Source organism: Schistocerca cancellata, chromosome 4 (assembly GCF_023864275.1).
Source record: "Schistocerca cancellata isolate TAMUIC-IGC-003103 chromosome 4, iqSchCanc2.1, whole genome shotgun sequence".
Classification (NCBI taxonomy): Eukaryota; Metazoa; Arthropoda; class Insecta; order Orthoptera; family Acrididae; genus Schistocerca; species Schistocerca cancellata.
In genome coordinates, this window is record NC_064629.1 from 770,420,906 (window position 1) to 770,441,325 (window position 20,420).

At 39.9% G+C, this 20,420-nt stretch overlaps 1 protein-coding gene across 1 annotated transcript in view; it reads right to left on the reverse strand.

Moving 5' to 3' along the window:
- Window positions 1-20,420, reverse strand: part of LOC126184765 (facilitated trehalose transporter Tret1-like) — a 204,018-nt gene that overhangs the window by 12,541 nt on the left and 171,057 nt on the right. Inside the window, exon 7 of the mRNA XM_049927316.1 lies at window positions 14,531-14,734. Coding sequence (XP_049783273.1) covers window positions 14,531-14,734 — 204 coding nt within the window. The remainder of the gene's footprint in view (window positions 1-14,530; window positions 14,735-20,420) is intronic.

Here is a 20,420-nt window from a genome sequence, read left to right on the forward strand (position 1 = left end):
TTCCAATGCTAAATCCAACCACGGCAGCTATGGCTTTCACTGTCACTTAGCAGTCCTGGGTAATGAGTGCATCCACCAGTTGGACAATGTCATCGGTAATGCAGTGTGGTGCTCCAGACTGTGCATCATTGGCTAACGACACCCGCCCTTCCCTAAAGCGCTTGTGCCACACCTTGACCCTTGCAAGGGACATGCAGTGTTTACTGTACACTTATGACATTCATCGATGAATGTCTGTTCCTCTTACTCCTTCCACTCTCAGAAAACAAACAACATCTCTTTGCTCTTCTTTTGATGCCTCCATGTCACTGTTTGCATTGTGACTGGCAGCATTGGAAGATTGATGCCTGCTGCTGCTAGCTCTGTATAGCACGCGTGCCCTCTAGCGATGGGCAGTCAACTTCCATGCTCTGGTTGGAACCACACCTCATTACACACGGCACAATATTACCCTCCTGGCATTGGTTTGCACATTCCAGACTCTGACTTGTTTCTTTTTGAAGGCCCCTTATAGGTAAATACCAGGATGGTTCCCCCACCCCACCTCAGATACACGATGTGCAAACACTTTGAAAAATGAGGTCACATTTGACCCTATGATTACACTAGACACAGACAGAAGGGATGCACTGATTCCTGATGGAGGGGGGGGGGGGGAGGAAGGGGGGGGGGGGAGAGAGGAGGCTGACAGTACCTTTAGCATGCCTTTGGGAGTGGCAACCCTACTATAATGACAGTCTGTATATGGGTACGGTTGGTTCTCCGCAAAACTGGAAAAGTACCATACCAGTACTGACTCAACATTGCCTGGATAAAGAGTACTGGATAGGAATTAAGGAAGGTGGAGGATGATGTTCAAGACTTATTTGGATTCACTGTGTGGAAAAGGTATTCACACCAGTACAAGCAGACACTCAATATTTTTTTATGCTCTCCTATCTTGAGGTAAGACAGTTATGGTTAGAAACATGAAGGTTTGAGTTTAAGGTCTTATCAACACTGAGGTCTTTAGAACCTAGAGTATACAAAAACATGCAAAGAAGTCTACTGTGGCTGCATTATAGGAACCATAATCACATTCATCTTAAGCAGTTTAGGGAAACAGTGATGATAATACCCATTCATTTCAAATATGAGTACAAAATCGTAACCACTTTGCCACCTCACTTAATCTGATTGACCAAAATGTTTTGTATTATTGAAGCACTATTCCAGAACCTGGAACTCAGTAGCAGTTGCAGCATAAGAACAACAAAGATTGTCAGTATTTCATGTTATTATTGATTCAATTTAAAAATTTAAAATGCTGTCATAGACTACCCATTGTAGAAAGATTATAAGACCAATTAATGAATCAATGCTAAACAAGTTGATAAGTAAACTGAATTTAATAAAATGGGATAAAATAATAATCACTGCAGGTGCCAATGAATATACCAACAAATTTTTAGAACTGTTAACTGAAAATTTTGAAGCATGTTGTCCTAAATGCTGCAAGAAAATATCAAAGCAAAATTGTTACACCAAACGACAAAATCTAAAAAGCTGGTACACCTCACATCCCAGTAGAATAAGAATCATAATATTACTCTATCATGGTAGGTCCAAGCACAATAATGCAGACAAGGAAATCTATTTGAAAATGAAAAAGATTTACAGGTCTGAAATCTAGACAGCTAAGTGCAAAGCAAATCACACATTTATACTGAACTCAGTGAATAAATGCAAAGCTGCATGGGAAATTATTAAAACAGAAATAAACTGCGACGAAAAAGTATACCAGACACCAGTTCCACCTGTCAGTCCTCAATCAGATAACTGCATAATGGAGGATGGGAGTAAGGCAGAGGCACTGCTGGCAGAAATGAGCAGTAAGCAGAAATTTTATATGAGGGTAATTATCCAGAATGTTAAAAAAATATCTGTAGTTACACAAGTAGATAAGAAAGGAGATATAGCATTTCCAGACAACTATCGACCAATATCACTTATACCCATAATATCAAAAGTAATAAAATACTACTTGCATAAACAGATGAGTTAATATTTTGAACATAATGATATACTTACCTCCTCACAGTATGATTTCAGATCCAGCCTTTCTACATTCAGAGCAGTTGAGAGTGTGGTAGCAAAAATATACAACTGCTTTGAAATAAAGATATTATCTGTGCAACATTGTTGGACCTCAGGAAAGCTTTTGATATGGTGTCCCACAATATTCTGATGAAAAAGATCTACCCCTATGGCGTGAGAGAGAATGTTCTATGCCTAATGCAGTCTTACTTGGACAATAGAAAAGAGTTAAGGTAAATGATCAAATCTCAGAATGTCCTCAGCTGTAAAGGGTGTACCTCAAGGATCTGTTGTTGGACCTTTCCTTTTCATTATTTATATAAATGATTAACCTGCAGTTGTACCATGTGATGCAGTGCCAAATGCTGATGACACAACACTCATCACATGTGATACCAACTTTGAAAATGTGCAACACAGCATGGCAGTGGCAATGCACTATTTGGTTTGAGGGGAATGTACCACAGAAGAATGATAATAAAACTGAAGGATTTCATTTAGATCAAAAGCTCAGCTGGGATACCCACACGGGGAAGATTTGTGGCAAATTGGCATATGTCATCTATCTGCTTTACAAGCTGAGGAGCAGTGTGAGTAAGGAACTTTCGTTATATGTATATTTTGCATTCTTCCATTCCCACCTGAAGTATGGAATACTATCATGGGGCAATTCTGTAGACTCAAAATTGGTGTTCAAATGGTAATAGAAAGCCATAAGGTGCATAGCAGGACTCACCCCATATGAGTTGAGTCGAGATTATTTTAAGAAACTGAATATAATGACAGTGCCTGGGCTATATATTTACAGTTGCCTTGTCTTCGTTAAAGAGAATCTGAGTAAATTTGACTTCAGGAAGACAGTTCATGACCATAACATAAGAAGTGGACGTACAATTAATATGCCATATGCTAGGCTTGCAAAGACAGATAACACTTACAAATATCTTGGTCCTGTCTACTTCAACAAATTACCTGAAAATACCTACACAGTGCCAGTAAATAAATTTAAAACTAGTCTTTCAAGGTGGATGAAAAGTAAAGTAATTTACTCTGATCAAGAGTTCCTTGAGTATGTGATAAATGACCCACTTTCCTTGTGAGAATGAACAATAAATTAACTGCAAACTATACATATGCCACAGTGTGCAACTGTTTTATTACTGTTTCATGTATTTATTGTTAATTATCTGTTTGATTATTTATTTGTCATTCACTAGACTATGTAGTTCATTTATCTTGTAACTGATCTGTTTGTAAACCTCTTATTGTTACTTACATTTGCATAAATGCATACTGTATCCAACTTCAGTTATTATATTGTAGTTAATGACATTTGTCATGTCGAAGTTTGTATTATTATTATTATTATTATTATTATTATTATTATTATTATTATTGTGTTAACACTGATGACACCAGTTGCATGTTAATATGCTCAAAGGTGGAATAAAACATTTGTATTTGTAAAATAAGACAAGTATTACAGTTTGAAACAGTGTGTTTGGGTTGATGCAGTGTTAACTGAGGGCATGCAGATACACAGACTTCATTCATCCAGCATTTGGGAATGAGAGCACTTAGCAACTTCTAACAAAGATTACACATAATTTCAAACACACACACACACACACACACACACACACACACACACACACACACACCCACACACACACACACACACCCACACACACACACAAATGTGGAACGGAAAAGTTTATCACTTAGAACTTTTTCTGGCTTATATGTGTAAAGGCATTTATTCAACAAATTAACTTATATGTGAAGTAATCAGACATTTGAAGCTATTTTGTATATGGGAGTTCAATTCTTTAAAGAATCAGTGGTTTACTGGTATTCAACTAACTGATTAAAATTCTGGTCTCTGCAAAGTAAAATAATTGCCTAGCACTGTGTAATTAATATACTGGCTATTCAGGAAAGTAAATGCTCATACCTATATAAACCATAAGCCTATTGATCATCATCATCTATTGTTATTCAGTGTGAAGTGATAATTGCAAATATGCATCTGATGAGTCTAACAGGAAGAAGGAAATAACTGGAGCAATAAAGGAATTAGAGCCTCTTGCCAGAAAAAATTGTTACTTTGTGAAATGTGTAAGTGTCGAAAGAAACCCATTTGTTATTTGTTACTGGTATCTGTGTGCCACATATGTACAGTTCAGTGTCCTTTATGATATTGGACATCTTAAACCCAGGGTTATACTGTACAGTAGCTATTTACATTTTCACATTCTGTTTTAGAGGTTAGGGTTGATGTGTATGGTTACAGCAGTTCAGAGGAAGGCTGCTAGAATTGTTATTTGTTCAAATAACATGCTAAAGTTATGGAGATACTTTGGTAACTCAAATGAGACTCCCTGGATGGAAGGCAACATTCTTTTCGGGGGACACTATTGAGAAAATTTTGGGAATCGGCATTTGAAGCTGATTAGTTTAGTTTAGATTAGATTAGATTTACTATCATTCCATTTGATCCATAGTGAGGAGGTCCTCCAGGATGTAGAGCATGTCAGAAAAACAACAATACATGACAAATATTTACAACTAAAACAAATAAGCTAATGTTCCATTCCACAGGTGGAATGATCATCATTTTTTAATGAACACTCTATGGAAGAGTCACTTTACAAATACTAATGCACTGAATTTAAAATAAAAAAGTTTTTTATTTATTTATAAGGTAATAAACATGTAATACAACTACTATAATACTTATTTACAATGAACACAATAACTGCACTAAAATGGTGTGGAAGTTAGATTGTACTTACACACACACACACACACACACACACACACACACATATTTACAATGAACACATTACTGCACTGAAATTGTGCAGAAGTTATATTGTACTTATATATACAAATCACTTGGTTTTACTGAAAAATTCATCAATGGAGTAGAAGGAGTTGGCCACCAATAAATCCTTTAGGCTTCTCTTATACTGAATTTCATTGGTTGTTAAGCTTTTTATAGCTGCTGGCAAGTTATTGAAAATGTGTGTTCCTGAATAATGCACACCTTTTAGTACAAGACTAAGTGACTTTAAATCCTTGTGAAGATTATTCTTATTTCTAGTAATGGTTCCATGAATTGAGCAGTTCGTTTGAAAAAGTGATATATTTTTAATGACAAATTTCATTAAGGAATAAATATATTGGGAAGCAGTAGTTAGTATCCCTAGTTCCCTAAACAGGCTTCTGCAGGATGTTCTTGAGTTCACACCACATATAACTCTTACTGCACGTTTTTGTGCCTGGAAAACTTTAGCTTGGCTTGATGAATTACCCCAAAAAATAATTCCATATGACATTATGGAATGAAAGTAAGCATAGTATGCCAGCTTTTTCATTTTTATATCCCCTATGTCTGACACAATTTGCATTGCAAATAGAGATCTGTTAAGACACTTTAGCAGTTCTGTTGTGTGTTCCTCCCAGATGAATTTCTTATCAAGCTGTAATCCCAAGAATTTAACACTGTCCACTTCTTCTATCTGCTTGTCATCGTATGTTAGGCATATACTTGTGGGACACCCCTTACAAGTTCTGAACTGCATGTAGTGTGTTTTTTCAAAGTTTAGTGACAAAGAATTTGCTAGGAAACAGTGATTAATGTCCACAAATATTTTATTAACTGATCTTTCTAAGACCACACTTGATTTGCTATTTATTGCAATGTTTGTATCATTGGCAAACAAAATGAACTTGGCATCTGGTAATGTTACTGATGAAAGGTCATTGATATACACAAGAAAAAGTAAGGGCCCTAAAATGGACTCTTGTGGGACCCCACATGTAAATAGTTCCCAGTTGGATGATGCCTGATAGCTTGATACAGGTCTCTTTCCTAATAACACCCTTTGTTTCCTGCCAGAGATGTAAGATTTGAACCATTTTGCAGCATTTCCTATTACACTATAATATTATAATTTATTTAAAAGGATATTGTGATTTACACAGTCAAATGCCTTTGACAGATCACAAAATATACCAGTAGCCTGCAATTTTTTGTATAATGAATTAAGCACATTTTTACTGTAAGTGTAGATAGCCTTCTCAATATCAGAACCCTTTAGAAATCCGAACTGTGACTTTGACAGTATATTATTTGAGATAAGATGGTTATGAAGCCGATTGTGCATTACTTTTTCTAAAATTTGTGAGGATGCTGGCAACAGTGAAATTGGACGGAAATTTGATGCTATTTCTTTATCTCCCTGCTGCCGTTGGATAAGCAGCTGCCAGCAGCAAGTCGTATACTCCTAGCTTACTTATTTGTTACATAGTTTAATTCTTAATTTCTTTGCGTGTTTCTGGATACTTGCATTGTTTAATTCATAAATTTCTGGCGTATTATAGTATTTGAGATTTATAGCATCGCGCTTCAGTACCTGAATAGTGTAAATTCACGTTACTGCATTTACTAGGCAACCTTGTATTTTAATAACCATTTAAATTATGTGTCAATTTGTTTGTGCTCTGTAGATTAGTTCAGATGTTCTTTGCACAACAGTTTTTAGCATGGATAGGGACTGTGACTGCTGTGTTCAGATGCGGTCTGAGTTGGAATCCCTTCGCTCCCAACTTCAGGCAGTGTTGGCTTCAGTCATGCAGCTTGAAGCTGTTGCCAATGATGACCATTGGCAACAGCTTCAAGCTGCGTGACCGAAGCCAACACTGCCTGAAGCTGGGAGTGAAGGGATGCCAACTCAGCCCGCATTGCACTGTGGGGGTCCGGATGGGGGTTTGTCGGGGACGGCAAGCTCATCCCACGCATCCCCCGATCGGACTACGGCTGTGGCTGCCCGTGATACTGCTCACATTGAGGCTGACCCCTCACCCATGGTAGAGTGGGAGGTCATCTCAAGGTGTGGCAGGGGACAAAAGACATTCCGGAGGGCTGAACGGAAGGCCTCTTCAGTTTGTCTGAGGAACCGGTTTCAGGCTCTGTCTCCGGCTGATACTGATCTTCAGTGGGGCGTGGTTGCTTGTCCTGTTCCAGAGGTTGCCCCCCAGTCTGCAAGATCCGGGCGGTCGCAGTAGTTGGGAGCTCCAATGTCAGGCGCATAATGGGGCCCCTTAGGGATATGGCAGCAAGAGAGGGGAAGAAAACCAATGTGCACTCTGTGTGCATACTGGGGGGAGTCATTCCTGATGTGGAAAGGGTCCTTCCAGATGCCATGAAGGGTACAGGGTGCATCCATCTGCAGGTGGTTGCTCATGTCGGCACCAATTATGTGTCTTGCTATGGATCGGAGGAAATCCTCTCTGGCTTCCAGCGGCTATCTGATTTGGTGAAGACTGCCAGTCTCGCTAGCGGGATGAAAGCAGAGCTCACCATCTGCAGCATCGTCGACAGGACTGACTGCGGACCTTTGGTACAGAGCCGAGTGGAGGGTCTGAATCAGAGGCTGAGACAGTTCTGCGACCATGTGGGCTGCAGATTCCTCGACTTGCGCCATAGGGTGGTGGGGTTTCGGGTTCCGCTGGATAGGTCAGGAGTCCACTACACACAGCAGGTGGCTACACGGGTAGCAGGGGTTGTGTGGCATGGACTGGGCGGTTTTTTAGGTTAGATGGCCTCGGGCAAGTACAGAAAGGGCAACAGCTTCAAAGGGTGCGGGGCAAAGTCAGGACATGCGGGGACCAAGCAGCAATCGGTATTGTAATTGTAAACTGTCGAAGCTGCATCGGTAAAGTACTGGAACTTGAAGTGCTGATAGAAAGCAACAAAGCTGAAATCGTTATAGGTACGGAAAGCTAGCTTAAGCCAGAGATAAACTCTGCTGAAATTTTTACAAAGGCACAGACGGTGTTTAGAAAGGATAGATTGCATGCAACAGGTGGTGGCGTGTTTGTCACTGTTAGTAGTAGTTTATCCTGTAGTGAAATAGAAGTGGATAGTTCCTGTGAATTATTATGGGTGGAGGTTACACTCAACAACTGATCTAGGTTAATAATTGACTCCTTTTACCGACCTCCCGACTCAGCAGCATTAGTGGCAGAACAACTAAGAGAAAATCTGGAATACATTTCACATAAATTTTCTCAGCATGTTATAGTCTTAGGTGGAGATTTCAATTTACCAGATATAGACTGGGACACTCAGATGTTTAGGATGGGTGGTAGGGACAGAGCATCGAGTGACATTATACTGAGTGCATTATCCAAAAATTACCTCGAGCAATTAAACAGAGAACCGACTCGTGGAGATAACATCTTGGACCTACTGATAACAAACAGACCCAAACTTTTTGACTCTGTAAGCGCAGAACAGGAAATCAGTGATCATAAGGCTGTTGCAGTATCCCTGAATGTGGAAGTAAATAGGAATATAAAAAAAGGGAGGAAGATTTATCTGTTAGGAAGAGTAATAAAAGGCAGATTTCAGACTACCTAACAGATCAAAACAAAAGTTTCTGTTCCGACACTGAAAATGTTGAGTGTTAATGGAAAAAGTTCAAGGCAATCGTAAAATGCGTTTTAGACAGATACGTGCCGAGTAAAACTGTGAGGGATGGGAAAAACCCACCGTGGTTCAACAACAAAGTTAGGAAACTACTGCAAAAACAAAGAGAGCTTCACTGCAAGTTTAAATGCAGCCAAAACCTCTCAGACAAACAGAAGCTAAACGTTGTCAAAGTTAGCATAAGGAAGGCTATACGTGAAGCGTTCAGTGAATTCGAAAGTAAAATTCTATGTTCCGACTTGACAGAAAATCCTAGGAAGTTCTGGTCTTACGTTAAATCAGTAAGTGGCTCGAAACAGCATATTCAGACACTCCGGGATGATGATGGCATTGAAACAGAGGATGACATGCATAAAGCTGAAATACTAAACACTTTTTTCCAAAGCTGTTTCACAGAGGAAGATCGCACTGCAGTTCCTTCTCTAAATCCTTGCACAAACGAAAAAATGGCTGACATCAAAATAAGTGTCCAAGGAATAGAAAAGCAACTGGAATCACTCAACAGAGGAAAGTCCACTGGACCTGACGGGATACCCATTCGGTTCTACGCAGAGTACGCGAAAGAGCTTGCCCCCCCTTCTAACAGCCGTGTATTGCAACTCTCTAGAGGAACGGAAGGTTCCAAATGATTGGAAAAGAGCACAGGCAGTCCCAATTTTCAAGAAGGGTCATCGAGCAGAAGCGCAAAACTATAGACCTATATCTCTGACGTCGATCTGTTGTAGAATTTTAGAACATGTTTTTTGCTCGCGTATCATGTTGTTTCTGGAAACCCAGAATCTACTCTGTAGGAATCAACATGGATTCCAGAAACAGCGATCGTGTGAGACCCAACTTGCTTGATTTGTTCATGACACCCAGAAAATATTAGATACAGGCTCCCAGGTAGATGCTATTTTCCTTGACTTCCGGAAGGCATTCGATACAGTTCCGCACTGTTGCCTGATAAACAAAGTAAGAGCCTACGGAATATCAGACCAGCTGTGTGGCTGGGTTGAAGAGTTTTTAGCAAACAGAACACAGCATGTTGTTCTCAATGAAGAGACGTCTACAGACGTTGAGGTAACCTCTGGTGTGCCACAGGGGAGTGTTATGGGACAATTGCTTTTCACAATATACAGAGAAGTTGCAGCATTAGAAAATTGCAGCGAAATGCAAGAAGATCTGCAGCGGATAGGCACTTGGTGCAGGGAGAGGCAACTGACCCTTAACATAAACAAATGTAATGTATTGCGAATACATAGAAAGAAGGACCCCTTATTGTATGATTATACGATAGCGGAACAAACACTGGTAGCAGTTACTTCTGTAAAATATCTGGGAGTATGCGTGCAGAACGATTTGAGGTTGAATGATCTTATAAAATTAATTGTTGGTAAGGTGGGTGCCAGGTTGAGATTCATTGGGAGAGTCCTTAGAAAATGTAGTCTACCAACAAAGGAGGTGGCTTACAAAACACTTGTTTGACCTATACTTGAGTATTGCTCATCAGTGTGGGATCCGTACCAGGTCGGGTTGACAGAGGAGTTATTTGGTAAGCGTGATAGCGTTATGGAGATGTTTAGCAAACTCAAGTGGCAGACTCTGCAAGAAAGGTGCTCTGCATCGCGGTGTAGCTTGCTGTCCAGGTTTCGAGAGGTTGTGTTTCTGGATGAGGTATCGAATATATTGCTTCCCCCTACTTACACCTCCCAGGGAGATCATGAATGTAAAATTAGAGAGATTCGAGCGCACACGAATGCTTTCCGGCAGTCGGTCTTCCCGCGAACCATACGCGACTGGTACAGGAAAGGGAGGTAATGACAGTGGCATGTGAAGTGCCCTCCACCACACACCGTTGGGTGGCTTGTGGAGTATAAATGTAGATGTAGATGTAGAAACAGTGGCTTAACTTCAGCATATTTCAACCATTCAGGAAATATTCCACTGATAAACAACTGGTTACACAGATAGCTTAACATGTTAATTAGCTCAGAATCACTTTCTTTAATTAACTTTGTTGATATTTCATCATACCCAATAGATGATTTTGATTTTAAAGATTTTATGATGGACGTTATTTCTACTGGGGTAGTGAGGGTCAAATTCATATTATGGAAGTTACTTGAAATGTCTGGTCTGAGGTATTCCATAGCAGCATCTACCGAACCTGACAACCCCATCTTTTCAGTAACAGTTATAAAATGTTTGCTAAAAAGTTCTGCAACACTATACACATCTGTCACCAATGTATTATTTACTCTTAATGCTATTTGTTCCTCTTCATGTCTGGTTCTACTGGTCTCCTCCTTCACTGTATCCCATATTGTCTTTATTTTGTTATCTGATATGACTATCTTTTTCCTTGTAATATTTTTGCTTTGATGTCCGTAATACAGTCTTTAATATTTTGCAGTATTTCTTGTAATGTGCTATAGCATCAGCATTGGAACTGTTTTGGATTGGCATATACAGTTTTCTTTTTGTTTTACAAGATACCCCTATTCCTTGAGTAATCCATGGCTTCTTTGTAGACTTTGCTCTAACCTTGGTAAGAATTGAGAGAAAACAGCGTTCAAATAAGGTAAGCACTTTATTAGCAAAAGTGTTATATTTTTCATTCTTGCCATGAGCACTGTAAACATCAGTCCAGTGAATGTCTCTGAGGAGTGTCCTAAAATAATCAACTTTTGGTTTATTCATTATCCTGTTGAGCTCAGGTTTAACAGATTTTATATCCTGTTCAGTATTAACATTTAACAGAAGGAACTGCACGTCATGGTCTGAGAGGCCATTGACTATTGGTTTTGTAATATAATTTTGTTCATTGGACTTTTCTTTAAAGATATTATCAATGGCTGTTTGTGAGCAATTGGCTACCATAGTGGGGAACTTTACAGTGGGAATTAAGTTGAATGATAGTGTTAATAACTCAGATAAGTTCTTATTGGGAGAGTCTTTAAGGAAATCTACATTGAAATCACCAGCAACCACTATTTCTTTGTTTTTGGTTGTTAAATGGACCAGTACAGCTTCAAGGTGGTTTATGAACAGATTAAAGTTACCTGCAGGTGCTCGATATACACTTAATATTATGAAGGATTTTTTGTGAAATTCTACTTCTGTTGCACATGCTTCCATATGCTGTTCTAGGCAAAATTTGTGAATGTCTATGTTCTTAAATTTGTGACAGTTCCTGATGAATGTGGCAACTCCTCCTTTCTCCATTTCTGATCTACAAAAGTGAGATGCTAACATAAACCCCATAACAGTTAAAAGTTTTATACCAGTGGACACATGATGGGTTTGAAGGCTCTAATTCATCTATGCAGATAGTTAATTCATTAATTTTATTTCTCAGTCCTTGAATATTTTGATGCAATAAAGATAGCTGACATTTCACATTGACTGAGTTAAAATTGGGTAGAGTTAAAATATCTGCTGCCCGTTGAAAATTCTTAACCAATAGCTGCTTATGCTGATGTAATAAGCTAGAATTATGTTTTTTGGTTTCTTCCTCAAACTGAAGGTTTGCCTCAGTTCTAACCTCTCTTAAAATTTGGTTTCTTTCTGTCCTCCATACCCTGAAAAAGGTCTTTTCTGAACCCTGCAACCACTGGTATTTTACCACTCATGACAGTGCCTCCCCCCTTTAACTTTCCTGCTATTTTCCCAGCCAAATTACCCTTCCCCTTCCTGTTGAGGTGAAGGCCATGTCTAGTATAATCCCACCTATTGAGAGAATCAACAGGAACCACACCACTTTGTGACCCTGCACCTGACATAAGCAGCCGTTCCAGCTCCAAATTAACTCTCTTGACAGAAGAGTTCAAATAAGGTCGGTCATGGTGCCAAGAACAGATACAAACTCAACACTAGTATGCTTCAATACTGACGCAATCTTTGCCAGGTCACACTCTATACTGTACCCAGGATCTCTGTCAATACTGTTACCTGCCCCACGACAGGTGTCTTCCTTAGTGAAATCTTTGCAAAGTGATCCTAAATCCTCTGTCACCTGCTCCAGACCAGCACTAAGTTTAAAAAAATTGGTGACATGGTATTCTTATCCTAGCTGAGTGCAGCATGATCCTACTGTCACCAATATACGTTTTTTGTAAGGATCACAGAGATAATATATGTCAAATTGGGGCTCATATGGAGTCACATAGATAGTCATTTTTCCCTCACTCTATCTGTGAGTGGAACAGGACTAAGACTAGTTGTGATACAGGGTACAGGGTGCAGGATACTCTCTGACATGCAGTCTACCATGGTTTGTGGAGTACATATGTAAATGTAGATATATAACATGTATGACTTCCACATTAAATTACAATTTGTGAATTAAAATGTACATTACTATTAGATAATACCAATATGTTCACTTACTGAATAGATGGAGGTTTACATGTCATTACTTGCCTCTCACTTTTTTAAATATCATTTTGCTATTTCTTATGTTGGTAATAAACATGTAGTGTTTGTAGGACTGTCCTTTTCTCCAGCTATTCTAGTAAAGGAATGATTGAAGGTTTTTCTGTTTGGCTAACAATTTTCTTATTGTTATGTGTCAGGACAATGTATTCACCTATTTCCTTTACAATGAGGTCCCCATAGTTCTTACTTTCTTTGTTGCAGTATAGATATTGCTATAATTATACATTCTTTTATCTCTTCAGATATTGTTTCTCAATATAACTTGCTTTAACGTGCATTCAATATTCTTTTTTTCTGGTATGGAGCTCTAATTTCCTTAGGGATCCAGTTGTTTGCAGTCCTCTTACTACCATTTACTTTGGGTAAAGGTGCAAATGTCTCAAAATGCAGTACTAGAGAATTTAAAAATAAGATGAATGTATTATCTACATTAATAGTCTGATAGATGTCTAACAATGACTTCATAATTCATTACATTGATTAATGTCATCCTTGTTGAGGAATCTTCATTTCACTTTTAGTATAATATTTTGGGGATTGCTTCTTTAATATCCATTCTGACACCAATGGAACCTGTGATCACAGAATCCTGGACATCATACATTTGCTGATACAACATACTTATCCTTGTTAATCATGAGCATAGAGGTATTTCAGATTTTGTACATATACCATGTCGTCGAAGTTCCTTATTTTCGAACTATTATGCAACCGTGCTTCATATGAACACATTAATAATTATTAATAATAATGAATAAATGTTTACTAAAATGAGAGACACTGAGGATGACACATAAATGTCAAAAGATGTTGGGGTAAAGAATAGAAAAAAGGAATACATTATGTCTTGTGGAAATGGAGTTTTTCAGAACCTAAATGTCATTTGTGAACATGGGGAAAAAGAATCAGCAAGAGATTCTAACCCTAGAAAGATGACTGTATCACAGTTATGATTGAAACTGTGACAATGGTGCTCTTAGCCTTCATTGCTAGCCCATTTTGGATGATGAATTTCCTTCACCACTGGCATATGAACTCGACACTCTGTGATTTGTATGTGAATGTTGCAGTAAACATTATGGTTACTATACCTTAGAGACTTTAGCTACAATGGCAGGTCATGTGACTTGTACAAGGCACTCCACTTTTTTTTAAAAAGAAAGCAACAAAAGAAGGAAATAATTCAGTATTGGATACATAACATGCAGTAAATGATAAAGTTGAAGACCCTTAATTTATCAAAACAGTAAATATGGAGAAGTGAAGTCAGCCACCACTAGACAGGCAAAAGGATCTGTAGTTCACAAAGCAAAATAAAAAACGAATATGTGAAAAAATTGAACTTCACTATCATGTGTTCATTTAGTATTCCTTCTTTTGCCCATTTGGCATTACTTCTTATGTCAAAATCTATCTCTGCTGCACTTAAAAGGTAAATGAGTAATTAATATCTTTTTGATAATACTATAATATTTTTAGACTTAAGGCTATCATATAAATGTTGTGTATTGTCCACAAAAATGTAAAATGCCTTACCTCGAAAAAATTTATTGCATAAAATAAAGTCATGTAAATTCCAGAAAACTGCTGAAAGATGAAAAGCACTGACATAATTGCTATTGGCTTATATGCTGTGGGTTTCAGAAATACTTTCAATCCCTGAAAAAAATTTGGAGCTGTTAGTGCTCTCATATCCTGTGATCTGACCATAGCTGCTAGTTGTTTCTTGTGGCTTGTTTTCTGCAACATAAATGGTATTTTGCTGATGTAATTTGAGTTTAGTGTCTGCAGTAACTACTTTTTACATTACGCTGTAATTGCAACAACAAATAACTATGTTTCAAACAGCACTTCTCATGATAGAGAAAAAGTAATATCAAAATAAATTAACAAACAGCCACTAAATTTGAGTTTAAGAGCTAGAGTCTTCATCTTCTGGACAGGGAGTGTGACAACAATCTGGAAAGATGGGAAAAATGAAGGAAGTGGTCTCATGAAACTGAACTTGAAGAGATTTGGAAGCGCAACACAAACAGAAGGGCAGGGAGTGGGGAGTGTGGTTTTTAATAGGATAATAACCACCACTAGACAGAGAAAGCATACAAACTAGGAAGAGAGTAGCTTCTGAACAAGACATGTAGGTAGTAATCTAATTTATAGATAAACAGTTGTGTGCAATGAAGTCTTCAGTAGCAGTAGCAGTAGCAGTAAAAGCAATCATGTTAATTCTCTGCGACACATGCACACAAACATTCTTCTATGTAACTAGTATATATGATTTACTTATTTCTCTGTGGAGCGCTACACATGTATGCTTGTTAGATCTACAGACAGGTCTTACATGATACTTCAGTGAGACATACTGATGGAATGCTGGATCTCTTTCCTGGCATGACTGCTCGTTCTCTGTATCTAGGGCTTGTTGTAATTCTGTTTGTTTTGCTGGAACTTGTTGAAAGATTGGTCCCTGTTCCAAAATATATGACTTGGTTGAACCCAGGTGTTTCTTTAGCAATGTACAAGACCTTATGTCCTCAGTTAAAATTTCCTAACCCTCAGTAATATTAACAGACTAATTTTTTCTGACCTAGAATTTCATGCTAACATTAATCCAATCTTCTAGCCACAGTAGTAGATGCCTGCTCTGTCTCTAAACTGATGTTCAATTATCTTACCACACATCTTATTCCCATACCCCAGAACTGAAGTCAAGCTTGTGCCTCTCTTCTAAATACTCAACAGTATTCAACACTTTCCTCTACCCCGGGAAAAAGCTGAGTGAGGTGGTGCAGTGGTTAGTATTGTATGTTTGCCAAATAACTACATTATAGTGGATGCCATTGATGGTGTTAGCATGCTGGTGCTCAAAACATTGCTCCAACACACTCAGAGAGGCTTCCAGAAATACATTGAGCTAAATTTCTGATCTACCCAGCCCAATAAAGTTATTGACACTGTGATCAGTAGGCAGTTTCCTGTTAATATGAAATTTTCAATCCTACACTACTAACAGTCTAATTGTAATGACCACATGTATGTTTTTCATATTCCTGTAGTTCCTATTTGGATGGCTATCCTCTGGCATTCAGTGATTTTGGTTTCTGTTATATATTGTGATTTGGCTCACAAACTGCTCATAGAATTGGCTTAAGTGGGCAAATGGTACTTGATTTTGACTGGCTCATGACTACTTTAAACAGATATATTTGTCATGAACTTGGTGTTCTACCTGCAGAACACGTGATTATGACTTTAATACGTGGGTATTGTATGCAATACTAATGTGGTAGTAAGGCTACCCTCCTGAAGTTTCATGCCATTAGTTTCAGAATGGTAAAATTCAGTGGAATTACAAAAGCAAAATGGGTAGCGAGTTCAGGAAGTTATGGCAAAAACAAAAGTTAATGCATCAGCAGCAGCAACAAAGTCACCAGCAGCAGCCCAGTGATCAGCAGATAGAGCGGCAGTCAGAGATGCCACCACAGCAGCTGAAATATCAACTACACTGCCAATATACCTGCTGCAATGCTTGAGGCAGCAGAATATATAAAAAACAACTCCTTCTGCTCCTCTTGCACCTTATAATGAGACTAATGAGATTTACCTCAGTTGCTCTCTGCTGTACTGTCAGGCAAGTAAGATCACAATTTTACACTGCCTGGCAAAAAAGTGAGGCATTCAGAAGCAGAGGAAGAAATGAAATGAAACTTCTCAGGTTCAGAGTGCATGAGATGTTATTTCAATGATTACACAATCAAGTCAAATTAAAAAAGAACTTATTAATTTGAGCCCCACTTATCAGTATGATATTGCACCCGGTTTGGACTGGAAGCATGCATTGATTATGTTGGGAAGGGCACCTTAAAGCTAGTGTATCCTTTCCTGAGGCAATCTGGCTCACAATTGTTGCTACTGGTCTTTGATATCCTGTATACTGTCACTGGGATGGGGTTATGTCAAAGCTTGTCCCACACATGTTATATCACGAATGGATCTGCGGTCTTGGTGGGTGTTTGAGTATATCATCATCATGCAGACAGGCCATAAGACACATGCCATTCCACCACTCTGGTTGAAAAATGACACCATGATACTGTTGCATGAGAGGTAACACATGAAGATACAGGCAAGTTACACTGACATCTGACCATGTCTTCTAGATACTTCACTTTTATTTCTAGCCAGTGTATTTGTGAAAGTACATTGTCACTTTCTTCAGGAAGCTACTTGCACAAAGCAATTCAGAACTGGAAACCACTCTCAGAACCAAGTAGCTTACCATTTGGTTTGGAACATTGTCTTGGTGACGCTGTCAAAATTACTCAATCTTTTGACCTAACATCAGTGGTGCAAAGAGCATTCATTAACAATATAGCTGTGTCCAAGTATACAGCAATCAGTGTTGTGCTTATTGGTCATCTGGTGATGGCAGTTACTTTACTTGAAACCAAATAACAGCACCAGTAGCCTTGTTATTTTTGGTAACCACTTTCTGTTTCAGCCACAAATTCATTTTCAAGTTGTGGGTCTAGCATTGTTTGATCCCCAGAAAGCAGTACCATATGATATAATTGAATGCACTAGAGGAGGAGGAGGAGGAGGAGGAGGAGGAGGAGGAGATTAGTATTTAACATCCCCTCAACATCATGGCCATTAGAGACAGAGAACAAAGTCAAATTAGGTAAGGACAGAGAAGGAAAGTGGTCATGCCCTTTCAAAGGAACCGTTCCACCATTCGCCTTAAGTGATTTAGTAAAATAACAGAAAACCTAAATCAGGGTGGCTGGATGTGGGTTTGAACTGTCATCCTCTCCATTGCAAGCCCAGTGTGCTAACCACTGCGCTACACCACTCAGTGAATGTACTAGAGCAAAATAAACTGATCCACAGGTAACTAAGTCACAACTTTGATGTATTACTCTTAGTGCATACCTAAAGCTGCACATTCTTTTAAGTAGCTTATCTCTGTGCATATTCTACTATACAGAGGTGTCTATCCATAGTTCAAGAAACTTTATTTTATTTATGTACTCAATTACTTCATTATGATAAGATATGGGCTTTGTATGAATTCCATTGTTTCATGAGGGGCTAAGGATAGTGAGCACTGTTTTGCTCTTGTTTATCAGTAATTTATTGTTATACAGGCAGTACAGGAGTCTTTCACTGCTCTCAGTTATGTCAGTTCTCTCCATTGAGGCATTCTGGAAAGCAGGTTTGTATCATAAGCAAATTAGACGGGAATTGTGGATGATAACTTTTTTTGTAGGTCATTGATGTACATCAGGAAGAGGAGAGACCGAAGGGTGGAGCCCTGTGGGATAGCAAAGGTTACTAATGGTTCCTTTGAATGAAATTTCCTTCCTTGTTGTCTTGGAGAGTACAACCAGTTACTTTCTGTTGGAGAGATGAGCGGGGCCACTCATTTGGCTAGCAAACTGATCATTGACTTGGTTCGCTCACAACTCTTGGTAAATGGTATTTGGTGTTGAATGTTTCATAGCTGTGCCAAACTGATATATTTATCACAAACTCAGTGTTTGTGTCAATAAAACACAAAACTTGTGACTTGGTATCACATCTGATACTTAAGTTAGTACACTGAGTTCACATGTGTAATGGGTAAGCCAGATTTAGCTTCTCCATGGTTTCCCTAAAATTATTTAGGTGAATACTTGGGTGGTTCCTTTTAAAAGACACACCTGATTTTCTTCCCTTTCTTATACTTGAATCCAGATGATCCGCTGCTCTAGAATTTTTGTCTTAACTGCCTCAGCCATCTGGACATACTCAAATATGGTAGAATCTCACTTATTTGACCTCAGATGGTCTGACTCCTGCTTAGTCTGACCATTACATTCCTGGTGTTTGTTAGGACTTGTCAATAACTCATCACCCACAATATTGATCAGAAGGCAGCCTAACAGCAATAGGCATGGGACTTAGCTGAGTTTTAGTATGAAATACACTCCTGGAAATTGAAATAAGAACACCGTGAATTCATTGTCCCAGGAAGGGGACACTTTATTGACACATTCCTGTGGTCAGATACATCACATGATCACACTGACAGAACCACAGGCACATAGACACAGGCAACAGAGCATGCACAATGTCGGCACTAGTACAGTGTATATCCACCTTTCGCAGCAATGCAGGCTGCTATTCTCCCATGGAGACAATCGTAGAGATGCTGGATGTAGTCCTGTGGAACGGCTTGCCATGCCATTTCCACCTGGCGCCTCAGTTGGACCAGCGTTCGTGCTGGACGTGCAGACCGCGTGAGACGACGCTTCATCCAGTCCCAAACATGCTCAATGGGGGACAGATCCGGAGATCTTGCTGGCCAGGGTAGTTGACTTACACCTTCTAGAGCACGTTGGGTGGCACGGGATACATGCGGACGTGCATTGTCCTGTTGGAACAGCAAGTTCCCTTGCCGGTCTAGGAATGGTAGAATGATGGGTTCGATGACGGTTTGGATGTACCGTGCACTATTCAGTGTCCCCTCGATGATCACCAGTGGTGTACGGCCAGTGTAGGAGATCGCTCCCCACACCATGATGCCGGGTGTTGGCCCTGTGTGCCTCGGTCGTATGCAGTCCTGATTGTGGCGCTCACCTGCACGGCGCCAAACACGCATACGACCATCACTGGCACCAAGGCAGAAGCGACTCTCATCGCTGAAGACGACACGTCTCCATTCGTCCCTCCATTCACGCCTGTCGCGACACCACTGGAGGCGGGCTGCACGATGTTGGGGCGTGAGCGGAAGACGGCCTAACGGTGTGCGGGACCGTAGCCCAGCTTCATGGAGACGGTTGCGAATGGTCCTCGCCGATACCCCAGGAGCAACAGTGTCCCTAATTTGCTGGGAAGTGGCGGTGCGGTCCCCTACGGCACTGCGTAGGATCCTACGGTCTTGGCGTGCATCCGTGCGTCGCTGCGGTCCGGTCCCAGGTCGACGGGCACGTGCACCTTCCGCCGACCACTGGTGACAACATCGATGTACTGTGGAGACCTCACGCCCCACATGTTGAGCAATTTGGCGGTACGTCCACCCGGCCTCCCGCATGCCCACTATACACCCTCGCTCAAAGTCCGTCAACTGCACATACGGTTCACGTCCATGCTGTCGCGGCATGCTACCAGTGTTAAAGACTGCGATGGAGCTCCGTATGCCACGGCAAACTGGCTGACACTGACGGCGGCGGTGCACAAATGCTGCGCAGCTAGCGCCATTCGACGGCCAACACCGCGGTTCCTGGTGTGTCCGCTGTGCCGTGCGTGTGATCATTGCTTGTACAGCCCTCTCACAGTGTCCGGAGCAAGTATGGTGGGTCTGACACACCGGTGTCAATGTGTTCCTTTTTTCCATTTCCAGGAGTGTAACTTGTTTCTAACTTGGTCAGTGAGTTTATTGTGC